Genomic DNA, 20,369 nt, shown 5'->3' with positions numbered 1-20,369 from the left:
CTCTGCCTTCTGTAAATGAAAAGAGCCCTCTGTTGGACTGAGAATACGTGGTCATTGAAGAATATGGCATTTCCCGTCCCTCTATGTTAAGCATGGTATTTCATAATAATTATAATTTATAATTATAATTTATTTTTATTATAATGTATAATTAAATATTTATTTTGTTACGTAATTTTGTGTTTGTATTAGTCTATTTCTTAATTTTATTACATAGAAACTGATGCAAAAAACTGATGCAATAACTGTTAAGGAACACCCACTGGCAGGTTTCTTTTACTTTTTAAATCAAAAATCCCTACCATAATGCTGAGTATTTACACATAAAGCAAAAGAACACGGGGGATGGTTTGACTGTGATTCCCAAAGAGGGGATGCTGAAATGTCCTGATTTCGGTACATATGAGTATGTGGGATGTTGATGTTGGCTGAACATATGCTAAAGCCTCAGACATGAGTCACAGCTCATGATGCCATCTTCACTTGGAGCCTGCCAGTCTGGAAAAAAGGATTTTTGTTGGTTTTCAGTGGGAATTCACACTAGTATTCTTTTCAAATGACCCAAATGATGACACGGACAGCTGTTTTACCTGAAAAGCATTGAGAAAGCATATAGGCCTGTCCTCAGTAGTCTAAATATACACAGATTTATACACACAAAACGATCCCTGTCAGATGTCACCCCTACAAGCCCCACCCTGATCGCTTCTGGTTTGCTAGCTTCCATTTACCACTGTGTTAATCTGTTCCCTTTTCACATCCCCCCTCCTCCCGATTCTCTTGCATGCTCTCTCTTTTGCTCCTCCCCTCTCTTCCCTCAAAGCCAGCAGCCTCCTGCTTGATCCTGCCTGCTTACTACATGGTCTCTTGGAATACAGCATACCTTTTCTACTCCATGGCTTTTCGACTTTTTTTTTCTCAATTCACACTGCAAAGCACGAACGGATGCTAGCTTAACCAACAGTGTTTAACCTTTTCTTCCCCTTCCTCCTCTGTGCTCGTAACCTGTTTATCCATTTGTCTGTCTGACCTGCATTTTAACCTACCCTTTGACCCCTCTGTTTCATGATTAATGCTGAGACCCCCTTGACAATGTTACTATGTATTAACTGGTTGAAGCCTTTCCTTGCCTTGTTGTTTTCCACCTTGCTTAAACAAGGCCAGAATTGTCCAACCAGCTGTTTGTGTCCAGACCACCACACTGTGAACTGCTCTGGCCAAGGTCTAACTGGAGTACCAGATTCCATTCCTCTGGACGTTCGCCGTCTCCTACTATCCAACAACTGGATTCCATGGATCCCTTCTGACTTCCTGGTCCTTTACACAGATCTGGTGTATTTGGACCTAAGGAATAACTCCCTTTCCCAGCTGGAGCCAGGGACCTTGAGCACTTCTTCAAGATTAGTCTTCTTGGACTTGGGAAACAATAACCTGACTGAAATCCCCTCAGGAACATTTGGGGAATCAAGGAGTCTGATTAAACTACGACTAGGGGACAATCCCTATCTAACTATGGTAAGCAGAGATGTTTTTACAGGGTTGACGTCTTTGAGGGAATTGGAGCTGGAGAGGAATGGTCTCACAGGGCTGGATGTCAGGGTCCTGGAACTTTTGCCCTCCCTTAACATGGTGCGTTTGGAGGGCAACCCCTGGCTTTGCAACTGCCACTTTGCCAAATTGTTTGTATGGCTGACAAATAATCAGCATAAGCTCCCAACAGGTAAGATGTTAGCTAAGTGTGAATGAGCATCTGAGAAATGTAATTATTTCCATGAATTATATTTTAATGATTATAAGACACACACATACATACTACCAATTCCTACTTCCTCAAGCACCTACTGATATCCAGTACAGTAATCAATATGAGTCAGCTATTCCTACGTGGCAGCAGAAAGCGTAACAAAAACACAACTGTTACTGTTGTTGTTCTAACATCTGAAATATGAGTGAGTTTTCTGTTTTATCTTTTCTTCCTCCCTGTCACACTCTTTTTTTTTTAGATTTTTCAGTAATTGATAATGATGATAATAATGAATGTTGTCTTTATTTTCTCTTGCTACGTTGACATTATTATCACAACTGTAACTTCAGCTGTAATATACACAACTTGCCAAGATCTATTTTTAATTGTTGCTTTGTTCCCTTATTTCTTTTCTTTTGAATTTAACTTAGAAAAGTGCTAGCTTTTTGCTTTAGTGATTTGACATTCTTTGTATTCCAAATTTGCCCTGTGTCCCCAGCAGGGTGCCCCTCTTAATTTGCTAGAAACAAGTGGCGGAGGTCCTGTCTCCTCTTATCTTGACCCTTGAAACCTCTGCCCTGAACTACTGTCTGTGCACTTCTTGCTTCTTTTGATGCACTAGGCTAGAAAATCACTAGGTTTTACTAGTGTGTAAAGGGAAAGAACCTAAAACATGAGTTTACATGTGAGGTCATCATGTCTTTCTTCTCTTGATGCATCACACTAGTCCAGTACTTTCACATTAACATACCATCATGTGAAAATAAAACACACACTTGCTACTTACATCAGAATTAAAACATTAGAAGCAGCCAGATTCTATGCCCCTCTATGAAAAGCTGAAGTTTTGGGATTTTGTTGGTCTGGTGTTAACACAATATCACATTCATCACAGGAGTTGCACCTGAATAAACCACAAGACTTCTAAAACACTAAATCTATCTTGGACAGATGAGACCAAAGTAAAAACATTTGGCCAAATGATGACTGATTGCCAAATGAGGACAAAATTAAACACGCATATCAGCACAGATATCATGTGTTGTGGAATGAAAACCCAAGTGCAGACACTGAGGCACGGTACTTATTGAAAGGGTTTTTTCAGGTGTAATAGAAGTCCACAGAAAGGCAGGATAAAGTGAAGTATATAAATATAAATGGAAGACAAGCTGGAGATGATAACAGGAACTCAGTGGAAGGATAACAGCTGTCACAATAAAGAGAATAAATTGATTAGAGGCATTAGGAAAAATTGGGCGAAGAAACAGCTGCAGTGAAGCAAAGAAAACAAGATAGATGAACAAAAACTATCAAAGCAGAAGCGACAAACAACCACCAAAATAAAACAGGAAGTAACTTAACAAACGTAGGACTTAACAAACATCAAAAACAAAAGGAACCCAAGGTTATCTGTAACTGAGAACTGAGGGCATGAAACACAAAAAACAATAAGGAGTCTATAAAAAGCACTAGAAGATAGAACTCATAAGCACAAGAAAAAGAATAAAGCAAGAAAATAAACCCAGATAGCATCATATTCTGGGATGGATCTGCCCTCAGGTCAGCAGATCCGCCCCACTTTCTGGCATCTGGACAGGATCCAGTCCACCTACGGAGAGGGTACACCTGCGTGCCTGCTATTCTCTTTTTTCTTTTTTCCTTAAGCAGTGGATTGGGCAGCAGCACTTCTCTAAAGAGGTAAGTACTGTACACTTTTGTGTCAAATATACTTCATTCATGAAGTTACCATTTCAGTGAACATATATTAAGAGGTTAAACGTTTAAAAAGCCCCTGAGTGGTTTATTTTGGTGTGGCAGTTGCGGTGATAAAGTTATCTGTCCCGCTAGCTGTTACTCCAGGGCTGAACACGTGAAGGAATTTCCCCCCCAATTCCAGTAGAAACTGCCGGTAAAGTTAAGCTAACTCTGCCTTTTCTGTTCTCCACATCTGAGCACATCCATTACATTAAAGTGAGTATCATAAGTTGAATTGTTATCTCAGAGTTTGAGCCACCATTTTGGGCGACAGTTGATAATTTGTTGGCCATAAAATTATCCTGATTGAGCTGTTAACAGTTCCTTTTCAAACATAGCCATGCATTTACAGGCAGCTTCTACCATTCTTAAGAAAAGGTCAAAATACTCCAGAAAATTCTGAATTGGCCCCTTTTCCTCTCTGATTTATCAGCACATTAAAGGGCAACAATAAGAAATCTGTAACAGCAGCGTCATCCTCTGAATGTTTCATCACACTGTGAGATATGTTCTTATCTTTCAAGACCAATTTGATGGAGTTATGATCATGACACTGCATTATTTATTTATTTTGTCTTTAATTCACCAACTCATATTTACCTCAACTTGAGTTCATGCATGATCCAGTTTTTGGTTTCTTTTTATCGAATCCCCCTCTCGGTCCCTACACATATCTCCTGTTAAATAATATTAAAAACAGTTAACTAATCAGGGACGATCTTGATCTTGATCTGAAAATAAGCCCTAGACCATATAAATGTCACCACTTTCTTTCAGACTAAGAATAATACAGAATAATATATTTATTAATGATATTATACATCTGTGCTGATCTGTGTTGATCTTATTCAGGGCCTGTTTCATCTTTGCACACTGCCTCGGGAAAATAAGGTAAATACAGTTTAAACTTTGCATCAGTCACGTGTGTTTTTTTAATGTTTTGTGAACATCTGGAATCACTGGAATCCACTACAACAGCACCAGTCTCAGTTATTCGGAGTGGGGGGGGGGGGGGGGGTCTTTGCTTTTAGCACTGAGTCTGTTTTTGCATTGGTAAAATATAAATTATGAGCTAACTATGAAGTGTTAACACTCTGTGTTAAAGTCATGTGCACATGCAGAGTCAGAAGGAAAAAGGATGATGAAAATCTATAATAATCTTCTTACGGTTAGAGCAATGAATCTGAGTTACCTCACATGTGTATTTTCCTGTTGTGGGAGTTAATTAAATCCCCACCAAAAAAAAATCTGGGTACAGCTATTTTTAAATTACAGTTTTCTTTTGATTGGAGGCTAGGTGAGAAGTGCCAGATTTCTTTTTTTTATCCAGGAGAACTCTAAAACAGCAGAAGGTGTTTTAAAATGTAACAAGAAATCAGCCAGATATCAGTGAACATTCAATCAGACAATTTTGCTATGAATCTTACATGTCTGACAAAACAAACAATATATGAAATGATATGTGTGATTATATGATATTAAGAGGAAGTTTTTTCTCTCTCTGTCTGCTGTCCAGTATAGATTTCCTCCCTGGCTGCCATCTTTGCTTTGAAGATGTTGGAGGAAGATCAATTAGAAGCGGAAGAAAACGTCAGGTAGATGCATCTACCTGATGCAAGACATTACTTACTTACTCTGTAAGTGATAATGTTTGAACATGAATTTGACACCACAGAGCAATGCTGTGATCAAACTGACATCTGAACTGATGACATTAAAAAAAGAAGTCATGCTAATTTATTTGATTGATTTGATGGCGCGGCCACGTCCAAACGCCTTCCTGACCGCTCCGCTCTGACTATCTACTTTTCTTGTTTTTTACCTATTTTTTGCTCTGGTTTACATCCCAAAATCCTCTAGTCTTATAGTTTACGACAGCGGATCACTTGTAAACATCGGTGCCAAGGTTGCACATCTAATCTTGGACACTTTTAAACCCGACCCTTCCTGGCCGCCAGAGATTCTACGCGGCGCGGAGAACAACAAAGGACGGGCCGCTCATCCGAGGCGCAGAACAAAGAAGCGCCGGGGGAAACGCGCTGGTATTAGGAACAGATTGAGACAGCAGGTGCATCGCGCACCACTGCCCAGTATCCTACTGGCCAATTTACAATCCATGGAGAACAAGCTCAATGACCTAAGAGCAAGGGTCACCTTCCAACGTGACATGAGGGACTGCAACATTCTGTGCTTCACGGAGACATGGCTGGCCCCCACCGTGCCGGATCAGGCCGTAACTCCGTCGGATTCATTCTTTGTGCTCCGCGCGGACAGAACGGCAGAGTCGAACAAAACCAAAGGTGGAGAAGTGTGTTTCATGGTAAACAGAAAGTGGTGTGATGCCAGGAGCATTTCTACTCTCTCCAGCGGCTGCTCGCCACATCTGGAGTTCCTGAGCATTAAGTGCCGCCCTTTCTATCTGCCCCGTGAGTTCACCTCGGTCATCGCCACGGCGGTCTACATCCCACCCCAAGCGGACACAGGTATGGCTTTGTCCGAATTACATGATGTGCTGAGCTCACTTCAAAACAAGGACCCGGGCGCAGCCCTCATTGTAGCAGGAGACTTTAACAAAGCGAACCTCAGACAAGTCATGCCAAACTTTTACCAGCATGTCTCGTGTCCAACGAGAGGGGATCGAATTTTGGATTACTGCTACACGCCATACAAGCAGGGCTACAAAGCTGTCTCACACCCGGCTTTTGGGAAGTCTGACCACAACGCCATCTTCCTCATTCCCCAGTATAAACAAAGCATACGGAGGGAAGATGTGACCACGAGGGAGGTAAAATGGTGGACTGCCCAATCAGAAGCTACGCTACAGGACGCACTCAACGACGTCGACTGGGACATGTTCAGAGCATGCGCAGTCGACATCAACGAGTTTACGGAAGTAGCTGTATGCTTCGTCAATATGCTAGCGGAGGAGATTATCCCCACTGCGAGAGTCACCACATTCCCAAACCAGAAACCGTGGATGGACAGATCGATCCGCACTGCAGTAAACGCCAGGACCGCCTCCTACAACGCGGGTCTCGCCACTGGCGATATGAGCGCCTACAAAGCGGCCTCATACGGCGTGCGGCGTGCGGTGAGAGATGCCAAACGCCGGTACCGGGAACATGTGGAGTCCCGCTTCCACCAGGGGGACACACGGAGTATGTGGCACGGACTACGCACCATTACGGACTACAAAGCCAGGGACACTGCGCAGATCAACGCCGACTTTGTATTCACCAATGAGCTTAATCAGTTCTACGCCCGTTTCGAGGTTAGCCAGGCGGCTAATGCTATCTACCGCCTGACTACCGAGGACAGTGACGTCATCAGCGAGAGACCGGTGACCAGCATCGCGGAGCATGACGTCCGAGCGGCTTTGAGGAGAGTGACCACAAGGAAAGCGGCGGGGCCAGACGGCGTCACCGGCCGTCTGCTGCGCTGCTGTGCTGACCAGGTGTGTTCACTTACATCTTCAACGAGTCCCTGGTGAAGTCTGTGGTCCCCACATGCTTCAAAAGATCCACCATCATCCCTGTGCCCAAGAACAGCAAACCCTCATCCCTGAACGATTACCGGCCAGTTGCACTGACCTCGGTAGTAATGAAGGTGTTTGAGAGGCTGCTAAAGAACATCATCTCCTCCTCCATCCCAGACACTACAGATCCACTGCAGTTCGCCTACAGATCCAACAGATCCACAGAGGATGCCATCGCCCACGTCCTACACACCACTCTCAGCCACGTGGACAAGAAACAGGGTAACTATGTGCGAATGCTGTTTGTTGATTACAGTTCAGCGTTTAACACAATAGTGCCCTGCAGACTGTTCACAAAGCTCAGGGATCTGGGACTTAACAGCCGTCTGTGTGCATGGGTGTTGGACTTCCTCACTGGCAGAACTCAGGTGGTGAGGGTGGGCAGGTGCTTCTCCAACAGCATCACCATCAACACAGGAGCACCTCAGGGATGTGTCCTCTCGCCACTGCTCTACTCCCTCTACACTTCAGACTGTGTGGCCACCCATGGCTCCAATACCATTGTGAAGTTTGCTGACGACACAGTGGTGTTGGGTGCCATCTCCAACAACGATGAGGCGGCCTACATGGATGAAGTGAAGAATCTGGCATCATGGTGCCAGGACAACCACCTCCAGCTGAACGTCAGCAAGACCAAGGAGCTGGTGGTGGACTTCAGAAGGGGTCAGCACAGAGACTACAAGCCCATTATCATCAATGGAGCGCCAGTGGAGAGGGTGCAGTCCTTCAAGTATCTTGGTGTTCACATCTCCTCAGACCTGACATGGGCTGCCCACATTCAGGTCCAGACCAAAAAGGCTAGGCAGCGCCTGTATCACCTACGACAACTGAGGAAGTTCAGGGTCTCTCCAAAGATCCTCAGGATTTTCTATACAGGCGCTGTGGAGAGCATCCTCACACAGAACATGACATCGTGGTTTGGGAACAGCTGTGTTAGGACCAAAAAGCTCTCCAGAGAGTGATCCGTACAGCAGAACGCTGCTGCAGGATTGCTCTCCCCCCGCTTCAGGACACCTACACCAGGAGATGCCGGACTAGAGCAGCGCAGATACTGAAGGACCCGTCCCATCCTGGCAACAAACTGTTCCAACTTCTGCAATCTGGTAGAAGGTTCCGCATCTTCCGGGCAAGGACAGAGAGACTCAAGAGGAGCTTCTATCCCCAAGCCATCCGTGCCCTAAACACACACACCCGCCCTCTCACATCATCTATAATTGACTGAGACAGGACTCTTCCAGACACTAAACCAAGGTACAATGTACATTTCAAATTCCTTTAATTTTAAACATGTTTATATTGTCTATCCTGTAAAATAGTCAGATGTCTATTCATATTAATGTACAGAATTCACCTGCTTGCTGCTACTACTGCACGTTCACCCAATGTATATATATATATATATATATATATATATATATATATATATATATATATATATATATATATATATATATGTATATATATATATATATATATATAATGTTCTTCCTCTACAGCCCCCCCCATGTCGAGGAGCGTGTCAGGCTACATTTCACTGTGTGTTATACTTGTATAACTATGCATGTGACAAATAAAGAACCTTGAACCTTGAGACCATTGAACTGAGTCCATGGGCTGAACATTAAACTTCCAGAGATTTCAGAGCAGTCAATAATATCACTGTACAGATCTACAGATGTATCTACTAAGATCCCAAACACACTGATCTATTTGTAGCAAATTATTGAATAATATAATATTTATTCAGGATTCAGTTTTTTTCTACCTATTTTTATATTTATATTTATGATTAAGGGTTGATTTTAATCAAACTGTATCAGAGGGAAAGTGCATTTTTTTGGACACTCGGGCTGCGGACAGCTGACAACAACAACAGCAATATGTCACGATGAACGGATCAAAAACAGATCCAAGGTAGATGAGCTGGTACATGAACAGATCCGTATCAGATCTGGACCGTTTGAGCTGGGCCCATGACGAATCGGGTCCAGCTACGGCAAAGACGAGCCAGGACGACAGGTCAGGAGGGAGACATCGTCACCCCCACTCAAGATTGGGTACCAAGCCCAAAGTATGATGGAAGAAGGAGCGTTAAGTGTGAAAGGAACTGACCTGAAAGACAGAATCATGGCAAAGATGAAAATCTGGACACTCTGTAGCCGGTTACCAAGAATATGTGAAGTACCCCCTGAAGGTCTACTAGAAGATGTGAATGCAGCACTATAGGCAATCCCATAAACCAGCTGTATTCCACGGAACCATTCAAGTTGTACTCTGAGTGGCAGGGGAACAATATGAGAACAGCCCCACCGAGGCTGGAGACGGAGCAATACTGGAAGAACATGTGGGAGAAGGATGCAACTCATAACAACAATGCTCAGTGGCTTGTGGATCTAAGAGCAGACCACAGCAACCTCCCTGAACAGGATCCAATAACCATCACAGTGGCAGACATCCAAGAAAGGGTCTCCAGTATGAACAGTTGGACAGCACCAGACCCTGGCATGATTCATGCCTACTGGCTGAAGGTGCTGACTGCACTCCACGAGAGTCTGGCAACACAACTGAACCAGCTGCAATTCAATAAAGGACGCCTAGAATGGCTACCTGAAGGGCAGACAATCCTGATCCCCAAGGACGCTTGCCTATTCCTACCTGGAAACAGTCTCCCAGGTCTAAAATGTACATAAGAAATATACTATATGTATATAGTTATAATTATAGAAGTTATAGTATATTATATATAAACATACCTCACAGCACAAGCATACTCACAACCTTTTATAAGATCGTATTATATATTGTTATATAGATATAGATATATATAGTGTTTGTTTTTTATTAATAAAAAACATCAAGAAGTCACAAGCAAAAAGAACACACCATGGCACATGTTTAAACATAGAAAGGTTTATTCATCAAAATGATTTATTATTAAAATAGACATAACATAATTTTTCGTTTATTGCGGGAGTTACGTTCTAAAAATAACACGCGATAGGTGAAATCTGCAAAGTTGCCAACTTTATTTTTTACAGTTATTATAGATGTTTAAGGCTGTAAAACCCCTCACTACAGACTTTATACACTTTCCTCAGACAGGCATTAACATTTTCACACATTTCTCTCTTGTTCAAACACTCTCAAAGTTCAAACCTTCGTAGAAAAATAAGTCCAGTATTATAGAATGAAACCAAAGATCAAACCCTGTTTTCAGGTCCAGAACATGGGAATAAAGCAGCTGCGAGCGAATTCATTCAACATTAATGAATCAATGATAGGGAAGTGGAGGAAGCAATAAGAATGAGTTGAGTAAAGTTTGACTTATCTGACTGTTTTGTTACACCTCATGCGTCTTATAATCCCGTGCACCTTATTGTCCAAAAAATATGGTAACTTCCACCTTCCTTTAGCATGTCCAGAATTCCAAGTTTTTGTGCGATGGTTAGCATCTTCCTCTGCCTTTTGGGTGCTACCGCAGGAGCCTTTGATGGTGCAAAACGTTTCGTTGACATTGTTGTGTTTGTTGAGGAGAAAACTTACAAACATACAGTGCAGCACTTCAGAGTCACACTGCTAGCGATCGAAGATTTATGTAAATTTGACAAGCTGAACGCATTCTGTACTGTACAGGAGACACAGAGGAGATTGATTGACAATGGTCTACAGCCAATCAGGATGCAGAACACAATTTTAAAAAACAATTGCAGAAAAAAAACAAGCAAAACAGCGAGGGTGTGAAAGGTGAACCGCAAGGGACCACTGTATTACACATTACTCATTTCTTTTTTAAAAAGTAATGCAATATGTTACATATTTTTTCGTTTGAGCGCACAACTCAGTATAGACTACATTAGGTTGATTCTGTTCATCTGGACGTAGTGTTTTCAGTGGGAGAAACATTTTGTCACTCATCGAAGTGACTTCTTCAGTCTGGAGACAGAAAACTGAAGCCACTTGGATGAGTGACGAAACACTTCTCCCACCTATGAACATAAAACCAACAACAAAATCAAAGCATATAATAAACAATATAGCTGAGTAGAAAATCAAAATATAAGTACCACTATAGGGTTCCTTCATGATCAGGATTAGTATAGATGTTTAGCTGTTAGCATCTCACATTTCGGTGCTACCAGGAGTCATGGAGTGCTGTTAGGTTTGTCACGCAGAATACCTGGATCATGTCAGCTCCCGGTAAGACTAAGACTTAGGCCCTAAGACTGATTGTGGTTTGTAATATTGATTGATATTGGAGATTGCTGTGGTCTCCAGCCTGGCTCCTTCATCCAGGTTTTCCATCGGGTGTCAGAGTGTGTGAACATTAGTTTAAAAGTGCTTATGGCATTGAAAAAGCCCTTATATGAATGGGTGAATGAGCCTTGTAGTAAGATAATTTTAGCATACTCTATTGTTTATCTATCTTTATCACTAGGGGCTTGTATTTCATTTTATGTACTGGTTATGACTGTCATAATCTGCGGGTGCAGACGGTGTGAGGGTGTTTGCAGGACCCAGGTCAGACACAGAAGAAGAGACAAAATTAACTTTAAACAAAAAGCGAGCGTTTTATTGGGACTGGAGATCATGAACAAAACAAAATGAGAGCAGAACAGGAGCAACAACTAAACAGGATCCTAAACTGGGAAGAAACTAAGAACTGTGAAGACTATGACTATGAAGACTGTGACGACTATGAACAAGACTTTGTGCCGGAACATGAAAGAATTATGAAACATATACAAGAACAAGCAACATGAATCATGTCCTGCACAGAATCTTGAAACCTGACATAACATAGGGGGTGGAACACAGACAACACGACACTGACAAAGAGAAACACGGGGCTTAAATACACTGAGGGATAATGAGGGGAATGAGACAGAAGGAGAGCACAGCTGGGAGTAATCTGACATGACAAGACCAAGGGAAGGAAAAATCAATACATTGACATAGGACACAGACTTTCAAAGTAAAACAGAAAACATAAGAGATGCGGACTTGACCAGGGGATACAGCTGACAGGGGAGACAGCAACCCAAGAACACAGAAACAGAAACCAAAAGACTAGAAAAGATAAACTATGACAAAATCAAAATTCTATAAAGATACATCTTGGTTTGTGTGCTTGCTTCTCTGTGTGTGGTAGACTTGTAGTCAAGACCGCCTAAACCGAGACAAGACAATACCAAGACCAGAGGGTATTAAGACCAAGACTAAGACCAAGACCGAGACAAAAAAGTCTTTAAACTGCAGCCAGATGCTGCTTCGTTTACGGGTGTCAGGCATAATTATGTGTTTTTATGATGCACTCGCACAGCCCTCCTCATCGCTGTCTACTGTCTTACCAGTTAGAAATGACTGAAAGATTTATTAGGCTGTGTTTTGAGTTTTGTTCAAAAAAGAATGACTTCATATAGGAAAAAAGTATATATCACGTATGCAGGACACCTTAAACTAGTTTTTTAATTAAGCAGCAAGGCAGAACAAAATCAGGGCTGCATCAAGACACGAGGACTAAACCCCAATTCAACCAGACCCAGAACTGATACGGAATTAAAACAGGACTACAACAGTTCAAAATCAGGACTGCAGGCAGCAGCTTCTCCCTCCTTGCTCACATGCGTAAGTGCTGTGCTCAGTCACCCAGTGCCTGAGCTCGGATCATACCAAAATCAGGGTGAATTTACGACTGTGCACTATGTGCTTCGAATATTGTGTGTAGTTTTTGTTTTATACAGTTGTCAGTCAGGCATCTAGCTATGAAACAAATTACACTCCAAAAGACCCCAGGCTTCTGAAAAAGAAATGACACGGGCTTAAGCCCAGTAAGCCGAGACAGCGATACCAAGACAAGACCGAGGGATCCGAGATCAAGACAAGATCAAGACCAACCAAAAGTCTCGAGACCAAGACTATGTTTTGACATCAGGGCAGTCAGCTTTCCAGCTGCTTGCCCGCTCCACACCTCTCTCCCCTCCTAGGTCCCAGTGTCAATGAAAAAAGAGGAGAACCTGATTACTGAGTGGCAGCAGCTACTCAGCCAGCTACCCTGGCACTGCCCCTTAATAAATAAATAAATAAATAAAATTTTATTTATATAGCACCTTTCTAGACAGAATCACAAAGTGCTGCACATAAGATAACAAATAATAAAAGGGTAAAACAGACAATATAAAACAGGCAGAAATTTAACCAAAAACAGTTTTAAAAAGGTGAGTTTTGAGTTGTTTTTTAAAAACAACTACCAAGTCCACAATTCTTAATGTATGAGGGAGAGAGTTCCACAGTGTTGGGGCCACAGTGGCAAAAGCTCTGTCACCCTTTGTCTGTTTTATAGCAAGTAAGCCCCGATCAGATGACCTCAGGGACCTGCTGTGGACATAGGGCTGTAGCAGATCGGAGATGTAGGATGGTGCCAGTCCATGCAAGGCTCTAAATGTCAAGACCAGGATCTTAAAATGTACTCTACATTCAACAGGAAGCCAGTGTAGCTGAAATAGCAATGGTGTCACATGTGAATAGTTGAATTGAATTGAATGAATGCTTTATTGGCCATTTGCAGGTTGCCCCACAGAGGAATAGGACCCCCCCCCCCCCCGACGTACACACACAACAAGACATCACATGGGAATACAGTCGGAGATCGGCAGCGTTACAGAAAAAAAATACTGAAAAAGTACACAACAATGGGAAAAGTACAAGAGGCTATCAGGCTAAGTAAACAGTCTGCCAGCCAACCCAGGTGGCCTTCCATGGGATGGGAAGAATAGTCATCACACAGTCGTTATCTGGGAGTTGTTGTTCGGCTTCAGCCTTGGGCCTGAGCAGCTGGCGCCGTGATGTCCATATGTTGAATATTGTTGATTTCTCCTTTATGCAAGCAGCTCCAAATTTCAAGCTGTTTTTTAACACTCCGACACTGGTCTCTCGATCTCCCGTTGGAGAGCCGTGAGCCTCCCCATGATGGTATCTAACTTCTGTTCCGTGGTGTTGTCATTCTTTTGATTCTGAGACCCCACAACTGCAGTGAGCCGTTCTGCGATGTGATCCAACTTTCGCTCAAGGGTGTCATTTTGAGCAGGCCTCTCTCTGATGTATCCCAATATACGCTCAATGTTGTTATTTTGAGTCTTCACGGCAGCTGTAAGCGTCTCCAAGGTGTTAACCATGCTGCGTTCGTTGTGAGAGGTCGCGCCTCGTCCCATCGCTTCAATTCCAGCGGTCAGCCTTGGGGGGGGGGGGGGGTTTGAACAGCTGGTTCCGTTCTCTTATTTCTCCGATAGATCAGGGCCAAGCCAGCTCCGATCAGCAAGAACCCTGTTATCATGGTTCCGAATAGGTAGATATCTTCAGCGTCCTCGATCGACAGTCCCGCCAGGCACATGACCCTCCAGTTCTGCCACCCGTCCATCGTGTATCCGGCAGGGAAAGTCCCTCCAGGGCACTCGGGCTCTCCCGAGCCCAGACTTCTCGTTGAGAAAAGGGTGTCAATAGCATTCAGAGACCAGTTGATCAAATCCATAATTCTCTTTTAGGTTTTAGAGAACGACAGTGAGAGACTGTTCGAGGGAAAGTAATACACACGAGACAAGACAAGGACACAAGAGGCTAAGCAGGGAAGATAAGGGGAAGGAGGAGAGGAGAAAAAGTGCGACCGCCTTCGCCAAGAGCCAGAAAACGAATTTGTCAACAGCCTAGCTGCAGCATTTTGCACAACCTGCAGACGATCCAGAGATCCTTTGCTTAGACACATAAACAAACAGTTACAATAGTCCAAGCGTGAGGAAATAAATGCATGTATAGCTATCTCCAGTTCAGGGCCACATTTCTTCTCTTTTCTTTTTTTCTTTTTTCTTTTTGCCTGTCCCGTTTGGTTCTTTTGCCATCAGAATTGTTGTCTAAAGGCAAAGAAAGATGCCCAATGGATTTACTTTACCAAATGGACCATCCCAGCCTTGCCGTATTGGTCTATTTGATTCACCTTTGCTTTTATTGTTTATTTTATTTTCATTTGCTGAACACGGGACAGACTTGTCTGGGGAGAAGAAAAGGGAGAAAGAAAGAGGGAAAGAAAAACAGCGGGGAAGAGGAGCGGTGATAAAGGGCAAAAACCAAAAACCAACAAAACAAACAGACAAAAAAAAAATTTCATATTTAAAACACAATTTTAAAAATGTTATATCTAAATGTTAAAGATTAAATCTTAATGTTAAATGTTAATCTAAATATTAAATTTATATCTAAATCTAAATGTTAAATGTTAAATCTAAATGTTACAGGAAACTAAATATTTAGCTAACATGCAAATTTATTGTATGGATCAACAGAAATACCAAAATAAAAGCTTTACAAAAACCTCCGGTGCAAAAGTGTGCCAGTAGTGGTCAGATTGTGTCTGCTCTCCCCCTCACTTCTCACTGCCATGAGCTGCTTCATTTCTTGCCTACGAGTGCTGCAGTGATTGGCTTCCACTACTGCTGAACCTTTGGATGGCCAACAAAACGGATCTTCCGATGATTTCAGCTAAATCGCTGGACGTGTTGGTAGGCAAGAAGTGAAGCAGCTCATGGCGATGAGAAGTGAGGGGGATAGCAGACACAATCTGACCACTACTAGGTTTTCGTGAAGCTTTTATTTTGGTATTTCCATTGATCCATGCAATAAATTTGCATGGTAGCTAAATATTTAGTTTCCTGTGACATTTAGATTTAAATATAATATTTCAATTTAACATTTAGATTTAAATATAATATTTAGATTTAACATTTAGATTTAACATTTAAAATTGTGTTTTAAATATGAAAAGTTTACAAATATTTTACTAAATGTTGTAAAAAATGACTCGAAAAAACATGTTTTGTAAGGTTTTGAGCTAAATGTGGAAAAATGTTGCCATTAATTTCAGCATGTTTCACTTTATAAATGGCGCCCCATAGGTTGAGGTGACACAGGGCTGGACTGGGACAAAACATCAGCCCGGGCATTTTGACTAGAGACCGGTCCACCAGGTATTATAGGAAAAGCCATAAAGCCTTTGAATGAAAACGAATGCTGTTGTGACAGTGATGTACACTGTCTTGTTGGTATATGTATGATGTCTATAGATTTTATATCAGATAAAAACTTTGGTTGTAAGATTCAGATAATTACTTATTAAAAGCTAGACATTTTAAATGAGAATAAGAAAGAAAAGTATTTCTTTGTGCCCCGCTCTCCCTGTTAATGCCCTACCTGGCCCCCTGGCAAAACTTTGCTAGACCCGCCCCTGCACAGTTACCAGCTGTCAGCTACTTAGAAAAGGATCCTGGTGTTATTTGTCTCTCAGAAACAGTTCATAACTTCCCTTAAACTCATTCATGTCACCTAAACAATAAACCTGTTTCTCCATCACCTGTTCAGCTCTGATGATTCAGTAAGGACATCTCCTGGTTTCATCTTCATATTTCCCTCTCACCACATATCCAAACCGACATCAGGACCAGCAGCTTTTACAGCTGTGGCTCCAGAAAACATTCGATGATTGAAGTAGCAACAGGAGAGGGAAGGGGACAGAATGAGAGAAGAAGAAACAGCTGCAGCATAAAGACACAGAATAACTCCAGCTTTGTGTCTTTTTCCATTCTAGCTGAAGTATGGGACAAACTGTGTTCCTTTTCAGCTCAATACAAAATGCGTAATATTTTCTATGAATACGGGATGATTCTGTTTTTTACGGGACGGTTGGCAACTCTAATAACTTAGCCTTATGAATAAAATAAAGTTCACTATCAGTAACATCAGAGCACCCACCCAGCTGTATAGAAACTCCATCATGCTAGCTAGTACGCAGTATGAGTTATTGTAACTGACGGTAAAAAGTCAGCACAGCGAAAATAAACCACACCTAAACTTGATTTATATCTGACCCAGATAGACTGCAGGTCATAACTTCTTACCTGAAGTAAGTTTTCTCTTCTTTCTCTTTTTAAGTGCCCTTTCTCACTGTCCCTCTTCCCTTCTGTTTTTCTTTTCCTTCATCTTTCTTTCTCCCTTTCCTATCCCTCAGTCATATCTGTCCAGTCTGTAACAACTGAAAATAAAAGAAAAGAAAAAATAACAGCAAAGGTCGATCAAATGGACCAATACGGCAAGGCTGTGATGATCCATTTGGCAAAGTAAATCCATTGGGTATCCTTGTTGGTCTTCAGACAACAATTCTGACGGCTAACGAATGGGACAGGCAAAAAAAAAAAAGAAAAGAAAAAAAAAAAGAAAAAAAACTACACCTAAACTTGATTTACAGTGGGGCAAAAAAGTATTTAGTCAGCCACCGATTGTGCAAGTTCCCCCACTTAAAATGATGACAGAGGTCAGTAATTTGCACCAGAGGTACACTTCAACTGTGAGAGACAGAATGTGAAAAAAAAAATCCATGAATCCACATGGTAGGATTTGTAAAGAATTTATTCGTAAATTAGGGTGGAAAATAAGTATTTGGTCACCTCAAAAAAGGAAAATCTCTGGCTCTCACAGACCTGTAACGTCTTCTGTAAGAAGCTTTTCTGTCCTCCACTCGTTACCTGTATGAATCGCACCTGTTTGAACTCATCATCTGTATAAAAGACACCCGTCCACAGCCTCAAACAGTCAGACTCCAAACTCCGCCATGGCCAAGACCAAAGAGCTTTCGAAGGACACCAGGAAAAGTATTGTAGACCTGCACCAGACTGGGAAGAGTGAATCTACAATAGGCAAGCAGCTTGGTGTGAAAAAATCAACTGTGGGAGCAATCATCAGAAAATGGAAGACATACAAGACCACTGATAATCTCCCTCGATCTGGGGCTCCACGCAAGATCTCATCCCGTGGGGTCAAAATGATCATGAGAACGGTGAGCAAAGATCCCAGAACCACACGGGGGGACCTGGTGAATGACCTGCAGAGAGCTGGGACCAAAGTAACAAAGGTCACCATCAGTAACACACTACAACGGCAGGGAATCAAATCCCGCAGTGCCAGACGTGTTCCGCTGCTGAAGCCAGTGCATGTCCAGGCCCGTCTGAAGTTTGCCAGAGAGCACATGGATGATACAGCAGAGGATTGGGAGAATGTCATGTGGTCAGATGAAACCAAAGTAGAACTTTTTGGTATAAACTCAACTCGTCGTGTTTGGAGGAAGAAGAATACTGAGTTGCATCCCAAGAACACCATACCTACTGTGAAGCATGGGGGTGGAAACATCATGCTATGGGGCTGTTTTTCTGCCAAGGGGACAGGACGACTGATCCGTGTTAAGGACAGAATGAATGGGGCCATGTATCGTGAGATTTTGAGCCAAAACCTCCTTCCATCAGTGAGAACTTTGAAGATGAAACGAGGCTGGGTCTTCCAACATGACAATGATCCAAAACACACCACCCGGGCAACAAAGGAGTGGCTCCGTAAGAAGCATTTGAAAGTCCTGGAGTGGCCTAGCCAGTCTCCAGACCTCAACCCCATAGAAAATCTGTGGCGGGAGTTGAAAGTCCGTGTTGCTCGGCGACAGCCCCAAAACATCACTGCTCTCGAGAAGATCTGCATGGAGGAATGGGCCAAAATACCAGCTACTGTGTGTGCAAACCTGGTAAAGACTTATAGTAAACGTTTGACCTCTGTTATTGCCAACAAAGGTTATGTTACAAAGTATTGAGTTGTATTTTTGTTATTGACCAAATACTTATTTTCCACCCTGATTTACGAATAAATTCTTTACAAATCCTACCATGTGGATTCATGGATTTTTTTTTTTCACATTCTGTCTCTCACAGTTGAAGTGTACCTCTGGTGCAAATTACTGACCTCTGTCATCATTTTAAGTGGGGGAACTTGCACAATCGGTGGCTGACGAAATACTTTTTTGCCCCACTGTATACATGCAGGAGATCTTGAGCTGTTGTAAGTGCTTTAGGGAATCTTTCCATTGTTGCCACTTGTCCTGTTTCTCCCTCGGCAGCGATGCATCCCATTCGCTAATGTCCATAGAAATCTCTCTCAGAATGGAGCGGCTTTCGATGCTGACTGGCACAGCGAAGCCAAGTGGGTCATACAAACTGTTGATGACTGACAATACACCACGTTTGGTGAAAGGCCTGTCACTGATTTCAACTTGAAATGACAATTGGTCTGTCGACAGGTCCCAGCCTAACCCAAGGCTGCGTTGCATGAGTGGGGCGTGTTGTCCACGTTGGAGTTCCTGCGGGCCTGTGGCTAGATCTTCACTTGGGAAGGCACTGACGACTACAGGGCTGTTGGATGAGATCTTGTGAAGGTGGATGTTAGACTGAGCCAGCATCCTTTGTGTTCTGTGAAGGACGTCAATCGCCTGGGTCTGAGAGGGAAATGACTTTAGCCCATCATCTACATAAAAATGGCGCTCAATAAATTCCCATACATCGCTGCCATATTCTTTCTCTACTTCCACAGCAGTTTTCTTGAATCCATAGTATGGCGGAGATGTGGGTATCGCTTTTGCACTCCAGACAACGAATATCAGCTTTACGGTCTTTGGCCCTGTGTTCTGTTGATGAGAGACACTTGTAACAGATCGAGAGCCCTTTGAGCAGACTTTTCCGCTCATCCAGTGTTTTCATCCTAAACCCTCTACATTTTGCAAGTGAATGGGGCTTCATGTGTACTGGACACTGTTTGTCGGGATCAAGAGAGTGAGTGTTAGATTTGTTGCTGGGTGTGCCAACCTGTGTTTTGCTTGCTGTTAGCGGGGCTCTAAAATGTGATTGTCTCACCAGTGGCCTTTCTATCTTCATGTGCCCAGTGCTGTAATTTTGTAGAATGAAGCTGGGGTCAGTTTTCATTTCAGCATTGCTATTCACAAACTGAACAAAGTAGGAGAAAGGCGGATAGTGCACTCTGTGTTCTTTCTTATACTTGGACCCCTGTTTGATCCATAACTCTTGCAGGGTATGTGGGAGTTTTTCCACAATTGGGTTTATGCCTCTTGGAGTGTCGAGAAAGCTGAGGCCTGGCAGATATCCTTCATTTTTTGCTGCTTCAAGTTCCAGGAGGAGATCTGCAAGTTTGTGAAGAAGGTGATTGTCTCTCGGAGTAACTCTGGGAAAGCTCTCTAGGCGTTTGAACAGAGAAGCTTCAATAACTTCTGATGAGCCATAAATCCTGTCTAGCCTTTGCCATAAACACTGAAGACCTGTTTCTGGATTGTTAACATGGACAGCCCTGATTCTCAGAGCATGCTGGAGAGACTCCCCACTAAGCCACTTAGTGAGCAGATCAAGTTCTTCACTGCTCTTTAGGTTTAAATCTTCCGTGGCATTGTGAAACACAGATCTCCATGCTAGA

At 42.7% G+C, this 20,369-nt stretch overlaps 1 protein-coding gene across 1 annotated transcript in view; it reads left to right on the top strand.

Moving 5' to 3' along the window:
* Positions 1-1,092: 1,092 nt before the first annotated feature.
* lrrc38a (leucine rich repeat containing 38a) overlaps positions 1,093-20,369 on the top strand; it is a 37,767-nt gene continuing 18,490 nt past the window's right edge. The window contains exon 1 of the mRNA XM_085444148.1: positions 1,093-1,720. Within this exon, the coding sequence (XP_085300274.1) occupies positions 1,093-1,720 (628 nt within the window). The remainder of the gene's footprint in view (positions 1,721-20,369) is intronic.

The sequence above is a fragment of the Copadichromis virginalis genome, linkage group LG20, assembly GCF_057382275.1.
Source record: "Copadichromis virginalis isolate Kocher_CV1m ecotype Utaka linkage group LG20, C_Virginalis_male_GT1.1, whole genome shotgun sequence".
NCBI lineage: Eukaryota > Metazoa > Chordata > Actinopteri > Cichliformes > Cichlidae > Copadichromis > Copadichromis virginalis.
Note: the sequence above shows the minus strand (reverse complement) of the source record. Positions and strands in the feature narration are given on the sequence as shown.